The sequence below is a fragment of the Sorex fumeus genome, unplaced genomic scaffold (genome assembly GCF_029834395.1).
Source record: "Sorex fumeus unplaced genomic scaffold, SorFum_2.1 ptg000058l, whole genome shotgun sequence".
Taxonomy (NCBI): Eukaryota; Metazoa; Chordata; class Mammalia; order Eulipotyphla; family Soricidae; genus Sorex; species Sorex fumeus.
In genome coordinates this window covers 20,541,172-20,562,307 of record NW_026606115.1, presented here as the reverse complement: position 1 = coordinate 20,562,307, position 21,136 = coordinate 20,541,172, and the positions used below count along the sequence as shown (strand labels likewise).

Below are 21,136 nucleotides of genomic sequence, written 5' to 3'. Positions count from 1 at the left end.
TGTAAACATAGAGATCTTAAGATCTCCATGGGTGACTGCCCAGTTATAACTGTGCATACATACACATTTCTCAACCCCAAGTAGTCGTATTGATTTAATTTTCTAGTTAATATGCCAGGATAGTAAATCTAAGTTTCACTTAGCCTTCTATAAGCCAAGTCTTGGTCAGCGCAGAATCTAGGAAGTACAAAACTAGGTGTCTGGGGGTATTTTAATGAGGAACAAGAAATTTCATTATCTAGACAAAATAACAAGTAAGGTGAATTAATCTGGCTTCACGTTTTGCCTTTTCTTTAAAGAAAAAGTCTTTCCCTTTCATTTTTTGTCCCGGCCACCCTTTCTTTTTCACTTTCAGCTTTTTTATTTCCCTCTCATATCTTCCTCTTTTAACAAGAAAGAATGCCCGTAGGACTTCCATCATCACCCAAGTGACTGTGTCTCTTCCTCTGTCATTCTCTTTAGCTCCCTTTCACACTTTTCTTGGGAGATTTTAGGTCCTTTACAAATGCCTTCGATGTTTATTTCAGTGTGTGCATTGCTCATGTTTTAAAATGCTGTTGTACTACATAAGATCTGGTAAAATCTATTTCCAGGGCTTCTTTTATTAAGCAAGAGAATTATAAAATAATTTAATTCGTTCAAAGTCCACACAGCAATGGTGTTGAGCTGGAAGAATGAGAGAGAGTTAGTAAATTCCTAGACGAGAAGGTTTAATTTTTGTATACATGCTCTTTCCCTAAGGAGGCTCCTGAATTTGACACTCTTTCAGGTTCTACACCATCAGGATATAGGCATGTTCTAATTTTTCATTGTTCACCTTGGAATAAAGATATACTGTATGATAAATAAAATCAACTTCTAAATTACCTCACTGATAGTAACTCTTGACCATAATACCTATAAATACAATTGAAAAATAGTACTTTGGTTCTGTGAAATGTCAGGTGTGCGTTAGTGTGGGATTTTTTTTCAAATAATTTTCTTGCTGACTTTGAAACATTACAATATGTGTTGCTGCAGCAGTAAAAGAAGATGCACTAAATAGAGAAATCCATGCAAATGGCGAAAGCTGCTAAGCCACTGTTTATATAACCATTGTAATTTGGGCCTGGGAGTAACTAGATTTTGTGTATTATTAAATAAAATTAGAATAAACAAAGGAGCCACGCTGCCTTTACTCACAAGCCTCTAGCTCCATTTCTATATCTGTCTGAAGACTTATTAAGGAAACATATATTGGTCTTAATAGTCTCATAGACAATTGCTATAGCAAGACAATCTTTTCCTCATTAAAGTTTGCCAGCATAGCCGTTAGTTGGTTAATTCAGGGAAAACCAGTTCAGTCAGCTATTTTCTTTTTATAGTTTGTCGCAAAGTTAGCACATTTTTTGCATATAGGAGACATAGGTTTGATCTCAGGAACTGAGTGGTTACCTGAACACCACTAGGAACAATCCCCAGTCACAGAGCAAGGAGTAAGTAGCTCCTGAACTCTGCCAAGTGTGACTCCACCAAACATCAACAACAAAACCCAACAAAAATAAAAGCCAAAGTAAAAAATCACTATCTACTCTGAGAGTAGTCTAGATAGCATAGCTCTGGGCAAAATTAAGTCAGGTTCACAGAGCAAAAAGTAAGCAATAGAATCCAGTGGATTTTGTCATGATGGGTTTGGGTTTATGTTAAGTAAATATTTAGGGCTAAAATATATTTTTATTGTTTATAAAATAGGTTTACTGAATAATGAAATAAAATCCACTGGCATGATGTTAATATATCAGAACTCTTAGGCATATGAACCTAAAGATATATCTGAAAAGTAAGCAAGAATAAATTAATAGAATTACAAGGAAATACGAATGACCCTCAAACACAATGGAAAACTTTGATACCTATTCTAGTATTTTACATATCAAATTGATAGAAAATTAACAATGCAGTTAGCCAGCTTGATATATAGAGCTTTTCAATGAACAAAGAAAATATAAACATCCTCACACATATAAATCATTTTGAAATATTTACTATATGCGTGCCTATAAGGGAAAATTTTAATACCAAAGAATCTCTTGAACAAATATACTATTATAGCAGATTTTAGTACAACCTAGAAAGCAAGTAGAAAATGATAACAGAATTCATTAGGTAGTTATAAATTTATCATACACATATAGCACTGTATGTAACACTGTCCTCCCATTGTTCATTGATGTTCTCAAACAGGCACCAGTAACATCTCCATTGTGAGACTTGTTGTTACTGTTTTTGGCATATTGAATATGTCACGGGTAGCTTGCCAGGATTTGCCGTGCTGGTAGAATACTCTCGGTAGCTTGCCGGGCTCTCCGAGAGAGGCAGAGGAATTGAACCATGGTTGGCCGCGTGCAAGACAAACGTCCTACTCGCTATGCTATCACTCCGGCCCATAGACATATATCAGTCATAAATAGAGAGATGAGGATGAGAGAGAAATGGTAGAGGTTGGGTCCTTTGCCTTACTGTTCTCACATGTGCCTCAGTACTTATCTTTCAGCCAGTTGTTCTGTTTGTTAGAATAGAAATCGCAACAGCCTACATCTGTCTAAACAGATGGAAAGCATTTTGTATAAGTTTAAATTGATTCATTCATCACGTAAAGAAAGCAATCTGTGTTAAAACATTGTGACATTGAAGTAAAGCATTATCTGATTTTGCGAAACCTACATGCTTATAGAGGGTTTTAGTCTTTGCCTCTACCCATGACTTCATCCACTTTGGTATGGTCAAGGCTAATACCACAAGCCATGAAGACAAAAAGTAAACTATATATTTCCAAGGGAGAAAATTATAATTTAGAGGGAAAGAAGGTAAAATATGTGCATACAAAAATGCTTTTGGGAGCAGAGTTTCCTTTCATGTTTTTACTATGTGTTTTCTCAGAGGGAAAAATTAAATTATACCCTGTGGAAAATATTCACACTTAGAGAAATAAATAATCCTTCTCTTACTTGATTGTGATTTCACTAAACAGGTAAAACTCTTTGGATGCTCTTTAAGATTTTGATATAGTTTGGAACCCAATACTACAAAAATTCTACATAGTTTCCTCAGCATGGATATAGTTACAGCTTCTGACTTTAAACTTGAATTTGTGAGTAGTTTTGAAGGTTTTATGATGTCGTTCATTTGTAGCACCAACTCTCCATGTATTTTTACTTCTGTCCCCTGTAGACCATAATGTTTATCAAAACGCAGTGCATTGAGGTTTTTTTTCTTAGTTGCCTATCAGTAACCTATTCATTTATTTCTAGCAAATGTTGCATGTACCCTGCAGCCAAGAACACTGAACCTTATTGTCTTTTTTTTTTGTGCAATACATCATTTGAATACTGTAGCACATTAGAGAACAGCTCCATTTGAAAATAGTGTTAGTACATATTTTGACCTATTTTCCCCTGCAGAAAAAATAAGAAGGGTAATAAACTCAGTTGAAGCTGCTGTATAAGCATATATAACTGCCTCAAATTACAGGGCAGTTTCTAAGTTACAAAACCACTGAAACCACAGTGGCAATCTCCCAACTCCGTTCACAGTTCTAATAAGCATGAGCATAACTGTTCCACAATTCTGGATGAGGAAAACATTTCAGTTGGAATAGGCTGCCGTTTTAGTAGCTTTTGAGCTACAAAAATTGTTTCAGTATACATTAATTCTCTGTCTAGTCAGAACTGGGGTAATTTGGCGGTCGTTAAGAAAAAAAACTGATTAGAAACTTGAAGTGGAACTCTTGTACTCCTTATCAGCAGTAAAAGCAACATGTTTTTGGTGAATACACTTCACAAACCAAATCTAACTCTAGGTTATGTAGGCAAGGATAAAATTAGGTATAAATGCTACCTGACAAAACCAAGCTTGTTTCATTTTGGCTTAAAAAAATGGCTCTTCCATTACTTTTGTGACCTTGTGCCCGATGACTTTGGCTAACTCACATTTATTCCCTAACCCTCTCTGAAGACAGTTGTAAGGAAATTTGAATGTATTCAAAGTGGATCTTATAAGAAAGAAGGAAATTCACCTATGGAAAAATAATGGCCTTCCAGTTTCTTGGGATACTCTGCTGTAGTGTAGCATCTTACAAATTTTGTCAGAAAATTCTAGTATAAAATGGAGGCACATTGAATTTGGGATCCCAATAGAACTTCTCCTGCATACTCTGAATGAAAGTTATCTGTGTACTCCCTATCACACACTTGGACTTGCATACATTTATCTATGCAGCTTCCCCTCTATTGAGAGCTCCATGTTGAGAGTGACTTGATTTAGTTCCACCCACATTTGCTGAGTGCTGGTGATATTCCAAGTATTAGTTTACTCTCTAAGAAATATAAAAAATAAATTTTCACTTAGAGAGTTATTAATCTCATAGAAGAGATGAATAGGTAAAATATATTAAGTAAAGGTAAAATTGTAGGTTTTGAGTATGTAAAGTACTAATTTGTAATCATATTTTGCTTAATTTTGTTGCTCCAACAACTTAAATATGAATTTACTCTCATAAATAAATAAAGATATGAAATCTTTTCAGTGTGGCTTCAACGTGAGAGCTATATGAAAATGTTTGCAAAAGGTCTGCAACAAACTCTTTGTTACTGTTCTTGAAGTTAATAGTTAATAGTTGCTATCTTTCATCTAAAATTGCATCATTTTTGCTGCAACTTGTAACAGCTTGATTATAGAAGGTTTAAATGCTAGTGAATTGAAGTCAAAATACTATTTTTTCCAACTTGAGTTTCCATTTTCTCAAAACCAGAAGTATCTGCTCTGGCTTATTCTGAACTTTCAAACTAAAATTTAATTTTCAAAGTTGGATATATCAAAACATTTGTGGTGACGTGTTATCATACAGACATCAAATAAAATACTATTTTTTATTTTGCAATTTAGCACTTAAATGACTATTTCCCCACAATCAGATATAATGAGTATGATTTTCCTGCCATAGCTCTATAGTATAATTTATGACACATACAAAATTATCTTATCGGACATCAAGTAACACTTATCAACTCACATATATGAGTTTCTTAAAAATTTTAAACAACTTAATGTTATATCTGTATAATTCATTACGTTGTAAAACTTTTGAAATAAGTAAGTCTTCATGATTGGATGAGATGAGAGGTGTAAATTAGTTGATATACTCCATTACATGTCTCTTCACTCCCTACTCAACACTACTATCAATCTGTTGATAGATCCTATTTAATTTGGTCACGTCTCTAAAGTCAGACTTCATATTCATGTCTTTGGGTTTGTTGAGTCTGATGGCGTGGGCGGATGAAAACAGAGACAAATTGAAAAGAGACCAACTCTTATTAATTCCTGTCTCAAGCAATAAGAAATTCTAAATTGGAGGCAGGGATGTGAAGTTCCTTATTTTTGAAAGTCTTCTTCATTTATATGTCTACTTTTGTATGACACAATGCTGACAAAACCATACTGGTAGTCATGCTGTCTTGTCCTCAATAATATAGAAACGGCACAATGCAGTCACGTTTTCTGTTAATGGTTGCACTTTTTGCCTTTGAAGCAATAGCTGATTGGTTTATTTGCTAAAAGACAGTTGGAGCCCAAACACATGACTCGAAGGACAAAACAGTGAATAAAAGACAAGGTTACTAGATGGGCATAAGTGTAGTGAGTGCCTTGTGCACTTTTGTCATCACAAAAACAGTTGAAAGAGATATTCGCTGTGGTTGAGATTTGTCAGTATAAGCGAAACCAGATAACTAAAAGGAGTATGTAGAGGCTTTGTAATAACATCAGTACCCTTGATAAATCAAAACTCTTTCTTTAATTGCATGTTTAAAATAAAAATTTATACTAATCAAGATTATAAGGCCACCAAATACTATCTTATTCTTGGGACAGAGTGATTGTTCAACAGGTAGAACACTTGCTGTGCATATACCTGACCTGTGTTAGATCCCCTGCATTCCATATGTTTCTAGAGCACTGCTAGGAGTTATTCCTGAATGTAGAGCCAGGAGTAAGTCCTGAACACCGTCAGGTGTGACCCCAAAGTAACAACAACAATAAAATGATGATCCTTTATCTAAGTGAAACATGGTGTTTAACTGCCATTGGAAGATGGATTTTTCCAACACAGTTGTTTCAACTGACATTTTAAATTATCTCAAAGTTTAAATTTGTAATCCCCCAAAACTGATTATTAATACAATCCAGTACAATCCAATAAAATCCAATTCTGTTATTTAATTTTCTTAACCAACATGAATTCTGCATGACATTATCAACAAATTAAAGCCATATATAAAGTAGTAAACTACCAGTGGCTAATTTCACAGTGATCTAGTCTGTCTTCTTTTAAAGGATATTTGATAAAAATTATATTGAAATTCCCAAAATGCCAGAAACAGCTATATCACCTCTTCTGTCACTTGTTAAACCATTTTCGACAACTCCACTTTTTATTTTTATGTTGTCATGTTTGGTCAGTGACAACTTTCATACTCAGCATTATCTTATTACCTCATAACTTCATGGTGTTTATACTCACTGATACACTTAAGATCTGTTCAAATGCTCTATCATTAAGAACAGTTCAATTGACATTCTAAACCTTCCAGAAAGTATTTTTAGTTTCTCTATTTGTCATTAATTAAGTTAATATCAATGAAAAGAATCTTACATAGGTATACTGGGCACAAAAGAAATAAATTTATTTAGAAATGAAGTATGTTCACAGACTTCAGTAACTTTTATGCCACATAATTTTGAATAACAAATCCTCTACAGAGCAATATACAGTTGAACTGGTCATTACTGCCTTAATGTTAAATTCATTGTAATTCTTTGCATGTAATTAATTTACCTGGATATCATGCTTGTGACTATGATTCTGGTTTATAATTTTAGAAGACTGTGCCCACCCACCCTAGAACTATAACCTGTTGCATCCTAACACTACAAACACAGTAACAAGTCTCACAAAGGAGACGTTACTGGGCCCGCTTGAGCAAATCAATGAACAATGGGAGGACAGTGACAGTGACAGTGAATCACTATGCAATTTATAGACTGATTCTGATTATGAATACACAAGTTGGCCCTGATTTATTTTTGAGATATTCTTCCCAATTAAAAGTAATTTTGGTTCTGGAGTGATAGTACAGCTGGGAGGGCATTTTCTTTTTTTTTAATTTTAAATCTGAACTTTTATTTTATTTTATTTTATTTTTAATTTTATTGAATCACCGTGAGATAGTTACAAGCTTTCATGTTTGGTTACAAGCACAAAATGATCAAACACCCATCCCTCCACCAGTGCACATTCCCCACCACCAATATCCCTGGTATACGGCCCCTTTCTGACCCTCCCCCTGCCTCCATGGCAGACAATATCCCCCATAATCTCTCTCTAGTTTTGGGCATTAATGGTTTGCAATACAGACACTGAGATGTTGTCATGTTTGGTCCTTTATCCACTTTCTGCACACATCTCCCTCCAGCCATCTTTTTCTTAGCGATCCCTTCTCTATTCCAGCTGCCTTCTCCCCTTTGCTCATGAGGCAGGCTTCCAGCTATGGAGCAATCTATCTGTCCCGTGTATCTACTGTCCTTAGGTGTCAGCCTCATGTTGTGTTGTTTTATACTCCACAAATGAGTGCAGACCTTCTGTGTCTGTCCCTCTCTTTCTGTCTCATTTCACTTAGCATGATACTCTCCATGTCTATCCATTTATAAGCAAAGTTCAGGACTTCATCTCTCCTGACAGCTGCATAGTATTCCATTGTGTAGATGTACCACAGTTTCTTTAACCAGTCATCTGTTATAGGGCACTGGAAACAACCCAAGTGCCCTAGAACAGATGACTGGTTAAAGAAACTTGTTACATCTACACATTTTCCTTGCACGCAGCTGACCCGGGTTTGATTCCCAGCATCCCATATGGTCCCACAAGCACCACCAGGAATAATTCCTGAATGCAAAGCCAGGAGTAAGCCCTGTGCTTAAGTAATCTTAACTTAGGTAATTTGACTTCCCAAAAATAAATTTAACGACTGTAGTATTTAATGAACTCTAGTGCAAGTTCATTTGTAGAGTATTGTCTTTATTATTATTCCTTCATTACTTTATATCATTTATTCTCTCATGTTTCTTGTTTAAAGTAGGTTTATGTGACTTTAAATAATATTTTTAAGTGACCAGTATCTTAAACTTCAGTGATAAACACATTTCCTATTTAGATGACAAAAAGCTTGGAGTCGCTGAAGAGTAACACCATGGTAACAATTACTTTTTCTTTCATTTTATTTATTTATTTATTTATTTATATTTATTGAATCACTGTGGGAAAAGTTACAAAGATTTCAGGTTTAAGTCTCGGTCATGCAATGATCAAACACATTTCCCTTCACCAGTACTTATTTTTCACCACCAAGAACTCCAATATACCCCCCACCCCTCCCAATGACTGTGAGGCAGATGAATTCTACTTAACATTCTATCTACTTTGATTACATTCATTAAAAGGCCCTCCCGTTGATCGTCGATTTGCTCGAGCGGGCCCAGTAACGTCTCCATTGGAGACTTTGTTGTTACTGTGTCTGGCATATCGAATACTCTCGGTAGCTTGCCGGGCTCTCCGAGAGGGGCGGAGGAATTGAACTCGGGTCGGCCATGTTGGCCGCTTGTAAGGCGAACGCCCTACCTGCTGTGCTATCGCTCCAGCGAACATGGCCGACCCGATTACATTCATTATTTCAACAAAAGAGCACTATTATTGTTTAGAGTTTACACCCAACAATCAGAACTGCTGAAAAGGCATTGTGAAATAATTTGTTTTCTACAGTTAGTTATGAGAACCATATGATGTCTCATGGCCACGATAGCAGCCGGGCGATTTTGGATTTCTGATATTTTACTTATTAAGCCTGAAGGTATTTCTGCCAAGAGCCAGATAATTACGAGATTGGTTTCTGTGGCTCTGGAGCCATGGCCGTGCCGGAGAGCTGCTCGTGGGGGGACAACTTGTGACCCTGGTAGGGCGTGAAGGATGAGCTGGGAACGTTCCCCTTCCCATGAGGTTTCAGTTGCCCCGTCAACGCAGGCTCATACCTGGCTTTCCAAAAAGCTCTGAGGAGGCCGCCATCTTGCTGCCCAGGGGGAAAAACTTTCTTTCATTTTAAAGCAGGGATTTACCACACCTTTCTTTGCTCAGTGCTTACTCATGGCTCTGCACTCAGGAATAACTCCTGGAAATGCTCAGGAAACCATATGTTGAGCTGGGAATTAACCTCTGGTTAGCCATGTGCAAGACAAACACCCTGCCTAACATACTAGCTCTCAAGCCTGTTCCCTCCCACCCCTGGGGCATCATTCTGAGCCGTTCATTTGACTCAGCTAGTTAACTGTTTTAATTACGAACACAATTACTTGTCAATTATTTGTTCTCTCCTGGATAATTTCAAATGGTCCTGCAAAATATGTGTTCATCTTAATTACTATATTTAGAGTAGAATACTAGGAAATAATTGTGAGAATATAATCGAAGTGTAGCAGCTGTTCAGATAGTTCAGAAGATATGGTGTTTACCTTGCACCTGACCAACTGGGGTTCGGTACCAGGACCCTGTAGTGTCTCCTGAGTTGCTTGGAGCTCAGAACCAAGAGCAATCTCTGAGCATCACTGGCTGTTCCTCATCAAATTAATCAGGGCATAAATTAGGCTATGAACCTACTTAAGATATTTGTGTGGTGTCCTATAATCATTTGTTTGGACCTTTTAAACTGCAGTTATACTGTTCGTAGACTGTATTTGGAGCCTAAGCAATGTTATTAACTAATTTTTGCATTTGATTCTTTTTTCTATTTGCTTTATGTTTATGCACATTAAAATCTGTGACTTCATCTACTAAAATTTGTGAGTTGTTCATATTTTGTCACTTAGTATTTTTCAGCAGTTTGCTAACTGTGGGCTTTAGACCTCATTTCTTTCCTCTGGTGTGTACGACTTTTGGCCTCTTATTCTTAGTCTGTGGTCCTTAATTTACAAGATTTTTACCTGTGTCCTCCTTGGAATATCCTAAGGACCCAAAGTTGAGAAATACTGGTTTAATCTATATATCTATTTTATTAGAACCATTCAGAGGAAAGTTGTTTACTCACCATTTCTTTGTTTATTGCTCCAGACTCCTGCTACCCTCATTATAACTAAGGTATAATCTCTCCTGTAGTCCTAATAAACTATCCCTTACCTTCCTATGTCTTCTGCTTTTGTCAATGTGCATGGCCATTTAATTATCCATAGATATTTTGTACTTGTCTAATGTGATAATTTAAAGTGCTAGAGACCAGTAACGGTTGAAAGTTTCTTACACTATACATTTGAGTAGTAAAAGTTGTTCACTACTATAATAAAATAAAAAAGTGACATTTTTATTTTGTCACAAGTTTTATGGAGAGTTTAACAGTTAACCTAATTTTGCACCTAAGTCATATTGTATGTCAAAAATAAGTCATATTGTATGTCAAAAATAATATTATATGAACCTCATTTACCAATAATTAAACTTGAAAAAAACTGAATGATATAGATGAAATGAGGTGAAGATAAAACTATTTGATTCCAAAAGTAAGTGGATTTGAGCCTAGAGTTAGGAATGTAGCAGAACATTCTCACTACATAACGTATTCTGTTTCTCAACGAAGATGGGCCAGTGAACTTATACAATACAATAATACAATAAATACATACAATAAATACATACTCTATTTGAAGGAGCATTTATAATCCAGTGCAGCTAGTGGTTCCTATATAATATGACATTATAACTAATAGGAAAAACAAAAACCAAACATTTAAAATTTAAGGTTTTCCTTTTAATTTTTAACTTTTCTATATAGTATTAATTAAGGTCATGGGAATTGTGATATTACTTAATATTCAGTCTGGAATACAAAGCCTTCCTTTGTATTCACTATATGTGATTTTAAAAAATGGGGCTTAAAATTAATTTTACAAAGAGCATACAATTTTATTTGAGAAAGATAACCTTTTTAAATTGGATGTGTGTCCTTATTCAATATTATCTAAGGGGAAATAAGCCGTTTATTAGTTTTCAGCTAAGATCACAAAAGAAATACCTGTTTAGTCAGTGAACCACAAGATGGCACCACCGAACAATTAGTTTATCTCAAGATGATTCCTGCTTTCCATATAGATGTTCAAAAGTAATATCTCTTTCCAAAGCCAGCATAAATTACTTTTAGTTAACAGAGTGTGAAGGAGAAAAATAGTAGTGGAAGAGTGAAGAAACCCAGAGGATATTATCTTAAGCAAGTAGTCAAGGTTAACATTAACAGTTATAAGTCACATCAGCACAATGTGCTCCTGACATGATATAATGAGAAGTGCATTTCACCTCTGCAACCTCAGTATAAATCTTTAGAAAATATCTCACAGCCCCCAAATAAAGGGAAATTCTACATAGTGTCAAGGTCATAAAAAACAGAAAAAAAAACGGTTACAAAATTGAACCTAATGTGACATGGCTTGCTAAATGTTCACATTTGGATTTCCAGAAAAAAAAAACACATTAGTTAAAATCTGTAAAATACAAAGAACTACTACAATGTTGTTGATTATGGTCACAAAATTAATTTCTTAGTTTTGAAAATTGCACTGCAATCATACTGTTAGCAGTAGAAGAATCTTGGTGAAGAATATGCTGAATATATTGGTGCTAACTATGAAACTACAAAATCTAAAATTACTTCAAATTTTAAAAAATAAATATAAAGGATTCGATCTTATAAGGTAGCAATTTCCTATTAATATTTTATCTGGCTATATCATACTTGTATGGATATTTGGCATAATGTTTAGGCATATTGACTAACCATTTGGAAATAGAACATAATTACAAATCTAGGGTTTTATTTCTTTACAGACACAGTGAGTTTATTTTCACATATATCAAATTAGGATGAATTGAAATAATTGTGTTATTTAGCAGTAAGTATACCAATTGAAGATAAAAAAAAGGTACAACTGAGCTGATTTTCTCAGTACCGCACCATTGGATAAACCTTTTACAGACAGTATTCAGGGGGCCAGAGCAATAGTACCTTGGCTTTGGCGTTCCACACAAATGATGATGGTTCAATCCTAGGCACTATATATGGTCTCCCACCAGGAATTATCCTTGAGTACAAAGCTAGGAGTAAGTCCTGAGCTCTCCTCAGTATGACCCATTTTTTAAAGGTGACATTAAATTTTCTCATTAATATATGTCATGAGAATAATGTCTGTGTATTCTGGACTTCTTGAACATTTGGCTTGGGAAAATTATTGGCTCAAATTGCCAATCAAAATAAAAGTTAGTACATCGAACTAGGGCTGGAGCGATAGCACAGTGAGTAGGGCGTTTGCCTTGCACGCGGCCAACCCAGATTTGATTCCTTCGCCCCTCTCGGATAGCCCATCAAACTACCGAGAGAATCTCACCCCCACAGCAAAGCCTGGCAAGCTTCTCGTGACGTATTTAATATGCAAAAAAACAGTAACAACAAGTCTCACAGTTTGTTGTGAGACATTACCGGTGATCGCTCGAGCAAATCGATGAACAGTGACAGTAACAGTGACATCAAACTAAAAAGTTTCTGCACAGTGAAGCCAGAGATATAGCACAGGTGTCAGGAGGGCATGGATTACATGCATGGTAGCCTTGTCTTATACATGGTTCCCTCAACTTCTCGGTGCAGACCAGAGGTTCTGAAGTCCTGCTTAGTGTTCATAATAGTCCTGCACTACAGATACAGCCTTGTGGTTTTCAGCAACACAGTACCCTAGTTGTAATGCCTTCTCTGGCCCTACATTTGAACTGTCCAGCCTAGTTGACTGAGTATTACCAGGAATGCCCCCTAGATCATCTACTGAAAAACATTTATTCACAGCAAAGAAATAGTCCGCTAAATGAAAACCCAGTCTTTGCAATGGGACAAAACATTTGCAAATTATCTGGGATGGAGGTAATATACTGAATACCTAATATTCTCTTGTTGATAATTGACAGCTTTCCCTTTCTTTTAAAGACATTAAAATATTAAAGAAACTCCAACCCAAACTCCTAACCTCATTCTAGATATTTTCTGGCACCTTGATCAGTGGTTTGCTAATTCTGTCCCAAGACCAGCTTATTCCCTTGCTTAGTTGCAAGACTTCCACACTGGTATAGTAGTTTCCTACACTGACTGTAGCAGGTTTCCTCAAACTGGAATTTATTCCCTCACAAAACTGGAGTCTATAATTCTTTTTTTTTAATTTTTATTAGTGAAACACCATGAGGTACAGTTGTAGAATTACAAATTTTTGTGCTTGGGTTTCAGTTATACAATGATTGAGTACCCATCCCTCCACCAGTGCCTATTCTCCACCACCACTAATCCTACCCCCATCCCCCCATCCCACCCTGCCTCTGTAGCAGGGCACTCCCTTTTATTCTCTCTCTCCTTTGGGTGCTGTGGTTTGCAAAAGAGGAATTGAGTGGCAATCATGTTTGGTCTATAGTCTACTTTCAGCATGTAGTCTATAATTCTTAAACCAAGTGTTCTTCGGGGCAGTTTGTCCTCTGAAGGCCATAGAGGAGAAGTCTTTCTTGTCTCTTCTACCTTTGAGCAACTATAGACAATCCTTGGTGTTTCTTTACTTATAGACACCAGTCCAATTTATGCCTCCTTTATTACATAGCATTCTCTTTGAGTCCAAATTTCTCAATTTCTCTGTGTTTATAATGATAGTAGTCTGTTTGTAGCGCCCTCCTTAATTCATTACTGTTTCTTCATATTATAAATAATTATGCACCCGTATTCATATGTAAATTTAAATATCTTTATTCATTCAATCACCATCAGGCACTCAAGTCCTTCCCATTTCTTGGCTATTCTAATAGTTATGCAACACTTAATTCTTTAACAAGAACTAGAGTAGAGGTGCCAGTGTTCCTAGAGTAACTATATTTCCAAGAAAATCTTCTGATCCATTTCAGATGGATGTCTCCATTAACAAATATTGCAACATTCAGTAGGATTGAACTAATATTAAATGGATAGGGTTAAATTTTATTTTATATCCTTGTTTTGAATTCTATTTGAAATTTTATCAGTCTAATCTGGAAAAATATTATGAAGTTATGGCAATTGACTTACATGTGGCCAACCCCAGTTCACTCTCCAGCATGACAAGGTTTCCGAAACATCATTGGATGTAGCCCTAGAGTATCCTGAACACTTCTTGGTATAACCCTGGAGACCCCTGAGCACAGCTGGGATGGCCCGGATAATCTTGGCACTGCAAAACCTGAGCAGCACTGCATCCTTGGATACTTACATTGAACTGAAAGTCCAATTGAATGAGAATTGCAGGAATGTGCCCTCAGTCTTCCTGAGCACCACTTAGGATACTTACTCCCCCCCAATTATAGCAGTCTTTTGTGGAGAAAAATGAAAAAGTATAGACTTTCACATGTGACATGTAACATTAATGGTAATTGTAGAGGGGGTTCTTTAACTTTTGTGATTCTTTGAGCTCTATTTTTTTGAGAAAGGTTGTTGATATCACATAAAAGAACAATATTATACCTCAGATTTTGAAAAAGAGATTATAGAGGAGAAAAGGATTTTTGGAAAATCTTAGGGCTTATTCCTGGCTCCATACCCAGAAATCACTCCTGGTGGTGCCCAGATCATATATGATACTGGGGATTGAGTGATATAAGGTTAAAGTCTTTCCCATTGTACTTTATCTCTAGCCCCTTACGTAAGCAATATATTTAAGAATCACTTCCCTGGAAACAAGGAATCCCGGTATTTTACATATTTTTTGACCTGGAAGTTCACTAAATATGCAAAGTGACGTGTTTAGATAAATTAATAAAACTCTCCAGACACACCACCTCTCATTTGGTCATTCTGAATAAAAAGAATTGCTGTCTTTTTCATGAGTAAACTCTTTTGGCTTTAGTACCCTTACATTAATCTACCACTGCAGCTGTAATAACAAACTATGTATTTAAAAACAGATTTATTATGTCAAAGTTCTGGAAGCAACACATCTTCAATTTTATCCTCCTTCTGAAGGATATAGTCTAAGGAGAAATCCTTTCTTACCTTTTTCTAATTTCTGGAAATTGCTGGAAAACCTTGGCATCTCTTGTTTTATATAGTTGTATCACTCCAATTTCTTCATCTCTGCTTGTGATCATATTCCATTTGTGTACATGTCTATCATATATATATAGAGATGTATATATATATATAATTTCAAAATTTCTTCCCAGTGATGTGGCAGAATGGTAGAGTACCTACATTTTCATGTTTAAATCTTTGAGTCCTAATCCCACATCATCAAATGCCATCTGAGCACTCTGATTTTGACCCCTAGTTGGTTGCACTGTAACCAAGTGTGCAAGCTTTGCTACCAAGAATGTAAGACTCATAATTACAACAATGACAAAGGGAAAGGAAAGGTTGAAAATGAACCACTCATTCGCCACTATCGTCCAGTGTGATTAATCTTGATTTCATTTACAATGACACTGTTTTTAGAAAAGGTGATATTCCTGATAAGGTACTCTATTATAACTTGAAACCCTTTCATATCAGTATCAGACTGGACTCTTTCAATGACCATTGAAATATTTATAAAAGGTGTCAGTCACAAAATAAAAGCTCTGGTTTCGAATCTGTTTGTTCTGTTAGAAAATCATATATCTGTAATTTGTATGTGAATTTGGGATAAGACTATTCTTAGTACTTGCAAGGTTTCCATTAAAAGAATCTTTAGGATTTTTTGATCATATGTTGATGGAAAACTTAAAGGTTTAGAGGTCATTGAACTTTGAATCTTAGTTGTATTATGCAAAAATTTGTTTAGTGTATATAGAGGCATTCAGTTAGTTGAAAACAACGTTTCTTTGAGCAACTCCTCCCCCACACACATGCACCTCCAGTTGGAAATTTTCACTTTTCATTATTTTGGAATGAAACGAATGTTATATAAGTGTCATATGTTTGGATGCCATGCAAACAGTAATGAAAGATACAAAGAAGTAGTATTTTGAAATGACTATGTTAGAAACTAATTAATAGAAATAAAAAAGCAAGACAACTCCATTAGCTTGCTCAATTTCTTTAGTAAAATGGTGAAATACTTTAAAATATCTGTTAATATTTCAGTTAAAATCATTTAGATTTAATGTGTATATAATATTTAAAATTTCATAGCAGCCTACAATATATGACATTATTTTTTTGCTTTGAGATTGCTGTATTATATAGCGAGACTTTTATTTTTATTTCTATTCTGTGTTTCAGGGACTACATGAAAAGACTGGTGCATTTACAGCTGTTAAAGTGATGAATGCACGTAAGGTAATACTAAATTCTGTTTCTATTCTGTTCCTTTAATGGATTGTGGTCTTCAGAAATGCAGACCGGAGAATTGTATATTTTAATCCATTACTGTAAGCAATTTTAATTATGTTAATGTGGGCCTAATATATATACCAATTAATACTCATTCTCATTAGCATATTATATTAATAATTGATTAATTATATTTATATGTAAAATGTTTACTTGCAGCAAAAGACCTATATTTTTTAGTATTAGACAAAAATATAACACATCTGCATTCCTGTCTTTTAGTGGATAATATATTTCCAGATATAGGAAAAAGGATGCTTCTAATACTGTGTTGATCCTGTTGCAATTTGTTATAGTCATGTCCCTCTTCAGATATTCCTTTTGAGACTTGAGACCATTAGATTCTCAGTGACAGGTAAAAGGAGAATTTTTAGGGATGCACTTTTTTCATAGATTTTCTGACACATGAGCAAGAGAGACAGTTTAATTGGCACTATTCCTACTAATATTCATGAAGTAGTGTCACATTCAAAACATATTGTAATAGAATTTGCTACATAAGAAATGATTTTTGTCATATTCAGCACAAGTGCCTCACTTTTATTGGATATTATTTGCATGAATATAGCAAAAGTTATGTTCTAACTTTTCCATACCAATGAAAATGCTCAAATATTATTTTGAAAAGTATCCAATTCACTGAAGTTTCTTTTCTTGTTTGTGCAAATAGCTAATTGCTGAAACTATAAACAGTTCCAAGATTTTTGTTTTACCAGAATACACTTTTTTAAAACAAATGTGAGGGTTTTTTTCTCGTTTTATTTATTTATTTATTTATTTAAATTGAATCGCCATGATATAGAGAGTTACAAAGCTGCTCATGGTCAGGTTTCAAGTCACGCAATGTTCCGACACCCAATCCTCCAACAGTGCACATTTCCCACCACTAATGTCCCCAGTTTCTCTCCCACCACTTCCTTCCCCCTGCCCAGACTGTGAATATTTTTTAAGCTAAAATTAAGCTTCCAACAATTAGTTTGTACTTCTTTTAAATGTAGGAGTACTGCTATTTATTCAGGCATTCGTTAAGCTGATTGAATTGGGCATGAACTCCACTAGTTTGTGTTTTTGGTTGAGAATTTCTAATGTATTTATTTTCTTGTTTTAAACTAGGAGATCTTGAACTACATTTTATATAGTTTAATTTTAGAATTAAATATTTAAAAGTTAAATTAAGCCAACAGGTAGAATCAGCACATTTTATATATTAATGTTTGTTTGTTTTGGGGCCATACCCAGAGAGGCTCAGGTCTTACACCTGGGTCTGCACTCAGGGTCTATATGTGCTCAGGGACTACATGTGATGCCTGGGATCGACCCCAGCTAAGCCACATGCAAGGCAAGCCACCTACCCACTGTTGTAACCCTCTTTCCCCAATACCGTGTTTTTCAATTAGAGATCACTTTACTAACAATATAATTTCCCTATTACAAAATAAAATGTGTTACTAGGAATTTGTTGCCAAAATTGCATATATATGTGGATCTAAATTTTTAGGGCTGAGAGATGTTACAGTGGTTAACACATCTGCTTTCCATGCAGCTTACCCTGGTTCAGTGTTGGCACAACATATGGCTTCCTGCACACCTTTAGGAGTGATCCCTGAGCAGAAGGCCTGTAGTAAGCCCAGAACACTCCTGAGTGTGGCCCAATCCAACCCTAACAAAATCTAAACTTCTAGCTAAAACTATAGCACCGCAGCACTGTCCTCCTGTTGTTCATCGATTTGTAAAAGCGGGCACCAGTAACGTCTCACAACAAAATTTTGAGACTTGTTACTGTTTTTGGCATATCAAATATGTCACGGTTAGCTAGCCAGGCTTTGCCGGGCAGGTGAGATACTCTCGGTAGCTTGCGGGCTCTCCGAGAGGGCGGAGGAATTGAACCCGGATCGCCTGCGTGCAAGGCAAATGCTTTACCTGCTGTGCTGTCGCTCCACCATTAATTATTTTATAATTAACCATAATTATTATATACAATAAACTATAATTAATTGTACTTATTATAACAATATTAATAGTAATAACATCATATTATTATTACTTGTATTGGGGGGGCCACACCCAGTAGTGCTCAGGGATTACTCCTGATCTTGAACTCAAGGGTCACTCCTGACAGGGCTCAAGAGACCGCTGGGTTGCCGAGGGTCGAGACTGCTGGGTTAGTCGCTTGAAAGGCAAGTGCCTTACCCACTGTGCTATCCCCCAGCGCCTCTCATGTATTTTTATACTGTTTTTGATAACCAAGGCAAAACTAAATAAGATTATTGCCACCTTATGTATCAGTAACTTCACTTTGTGGATTTAAAGTTGTGATCTGGTTCACAAGTTATCATCACAAGTTAGTTAATAGTGAAGCTAGAATCTGAATTCAAATCTTGTGTTTATCATTTCTTGGCAAAGGAGTGAGTGTCTGGACCATACCAGGTCTAGCTCTGTACTGAGGGGTAGGGTGCTGCATGGTGCCAGGGATAAAACTGATGCCAACTGCATGCAAGGCCAGTGCTTTAACAAAATTCAGTGAACTACATTTTTGTGTATGTATGGTGACAAAAATAAACTCCAAAGTGTCATACATGCAAGGCTAGTGTCTTACTGCTGAGCCCACATCTCTGACCCCTCAGTGAACTTCTCTCCAGTTCATAATCACCTGTCTTACTTAGCAGTCAAGACTCAGAATGTCAAGTTCTAAAGTAATTTAACTGTGGGTAGCACAACAGAGGGTCAGGTGTTGTTCCTTCGGTCTAAACACTGATAGTACAGGACGGATTGGCCCTCACAGCTGGACCACCAGTCACACTAGTTCTCTTCCTATTGCTACTCTCTGCATCTCCCCACCTGCATATGGGGTATGAAACATGAACTTGGCAGCACAGTTTGGCCTAATCTATTCTGTTAATGAAAATTGAGAAGGAAGCAATGTTATTCTTTATTCTTTAGTACTAGATGAAAGCACAAAGTATTATGTGATTTGTAGAGCATTTTTATTTGATTTTGGGTGCTACATCCAGAGGTGCTCAGAGACTACACCCAGTTCACTGCTTAGGGGTCACTCTCGTTGTTGTTTGGGAGATCAAGTGGTGGCAGAAATTAAACCCAGAACTCTTGGACGCAAAAGATGAATTCCAGGTTATTGGTCTAGTGCCCTGGCCTTTTTAAAAAAGTGTACTAGTGAGTCTAATGACATTTTGTTCTTGTTTTTGCAGACTGCTGTACCTGAAATTGGAAAGCGAGTGAGAGTGAATAAGTACCAAAAGTCTGTAGGGTGGAGATACAGTGTGAGTACTCAGACTTCTCTCAACCCCCACCTTGTATTCCTTTAATTGTGAGATTTAAATTAATCTCTATATTTTCTCATATATTTATAGGAACTAAAGTGTTGTTGCCTATAAATAATTTCATATTTATATGTTAGGCATATTAGCATAGTGAAAAGCAGGGCCTCTAAGAAACAGTTCCTTCCACAGATAGATCATGACTGCAATCACCAAATATCTTTACACCAATATCAATTTGTCCTCAGTACTTTTGAGGACCGACCTGAGTTCGATTCCTTCGCCCCTCTCGGAGAGCCCAGCAAGCTACCCAGAGTATCTCTCCCGCATGGCAAAGCCTGGCAAGCTACCCGTGACATATTCGATGTCCCAAACACAGTAACAACAAAGTATCACAATGGAGACATTACTGGGCCTGCTCGAGAAAATCAATGAACAACAGGAGAACAGTGACAGTAACAGTGACTTTTGAGGACAAATTGATATTGATGTAAATGTCTTGATAGTGGTATAAATGTCTAAAGCGTAGCTATCAGTGATAAAGGTTATGGGTCCTAGTAGCTAGTGTCAGTATACTTTTCTAACATCATACCATCTTCTGATAGACATGACTCTTGACACTACAGTTCGGTGACATCAACTAAAATGTTGCAATACCTGTAATTGAAGTTAACTGTAGCCCCCTGACTTACTGACCTACATTTTCATTCTAAATGTTTATAGAAGTAATGCATTCATAGAAGTAATTTTAATTTATGTTAATTGATATAAAATATACTTTTTTCAAAATAAAATATGTAAATTGAAGATTTAGTTAGAACACTCAAAGTCTGAGATGTATAATTGTTTGAGCTTATTTTAGATGGGGCTGGAGCGATAGCACAGCGGGTAGGGCGTTCGTCTTATAAGCGGCCAACATGGCCAACCCGAGTTCGATTCCTCTGCCCCTCTTGGAGAGCCCGGCAAGCTACCGAGAGTATTTGATATGCCAGACACAGTAACAACAAAGTCTCCAATGGAGACGTTACTGGGCCCGCTCGTGCAAATCGACGATCAACGGGAGGGCCTTTACCTTTACCTTTCTTTATTTTAGATTAAAAATAAATGCCTAGAATAAATTATAATTTATTGAGAATATCTATACCCATTTATTGCTTTTATCCATAGTGATTCATTAGCATATAAAATACCTAAAATAAGATGTACTTTGGAGCACATATGCTGCCTTCACACATGTGTGTTGCGAGCCCATGCTCATGGTGCCTGCATGTATATGCTGTCATATCTCTCCTCTTGAAATGTGTATTTTCATACTTTAATGTTGTGATGTGTACTAGGGATCTCTCTCTTCTCTGGAGAAGCCTGCATTCTCTA

The 21,136-nt window shown here is 36.1% G+C and overlaps 1 protein-coding gene across 1 annotated transcript in view; it reads left to right on the top strand.

The window, feature by feature from the left end:
- Window positions 1–21,136, top strand: part of NRK (Nik related kinase) — a 138,751-nt gene that overhangs the window by 49,833 nt on the left and 67,782 nt on the right. The window contains exons 3-4 of the mRNA XM_056125691.1: window positions 16,377–16,433; window positions 19,694–19,765. Coding sequence (XP_055981666.1) covers window positions 16,377–16,433; window positions 19,694–19,765 — 129 coding nt within the window. The remainder of the gene's footprint in view (window positions 1–16,376; window positions 16,434–19,693; window positions 19,766–21,136) is intronic.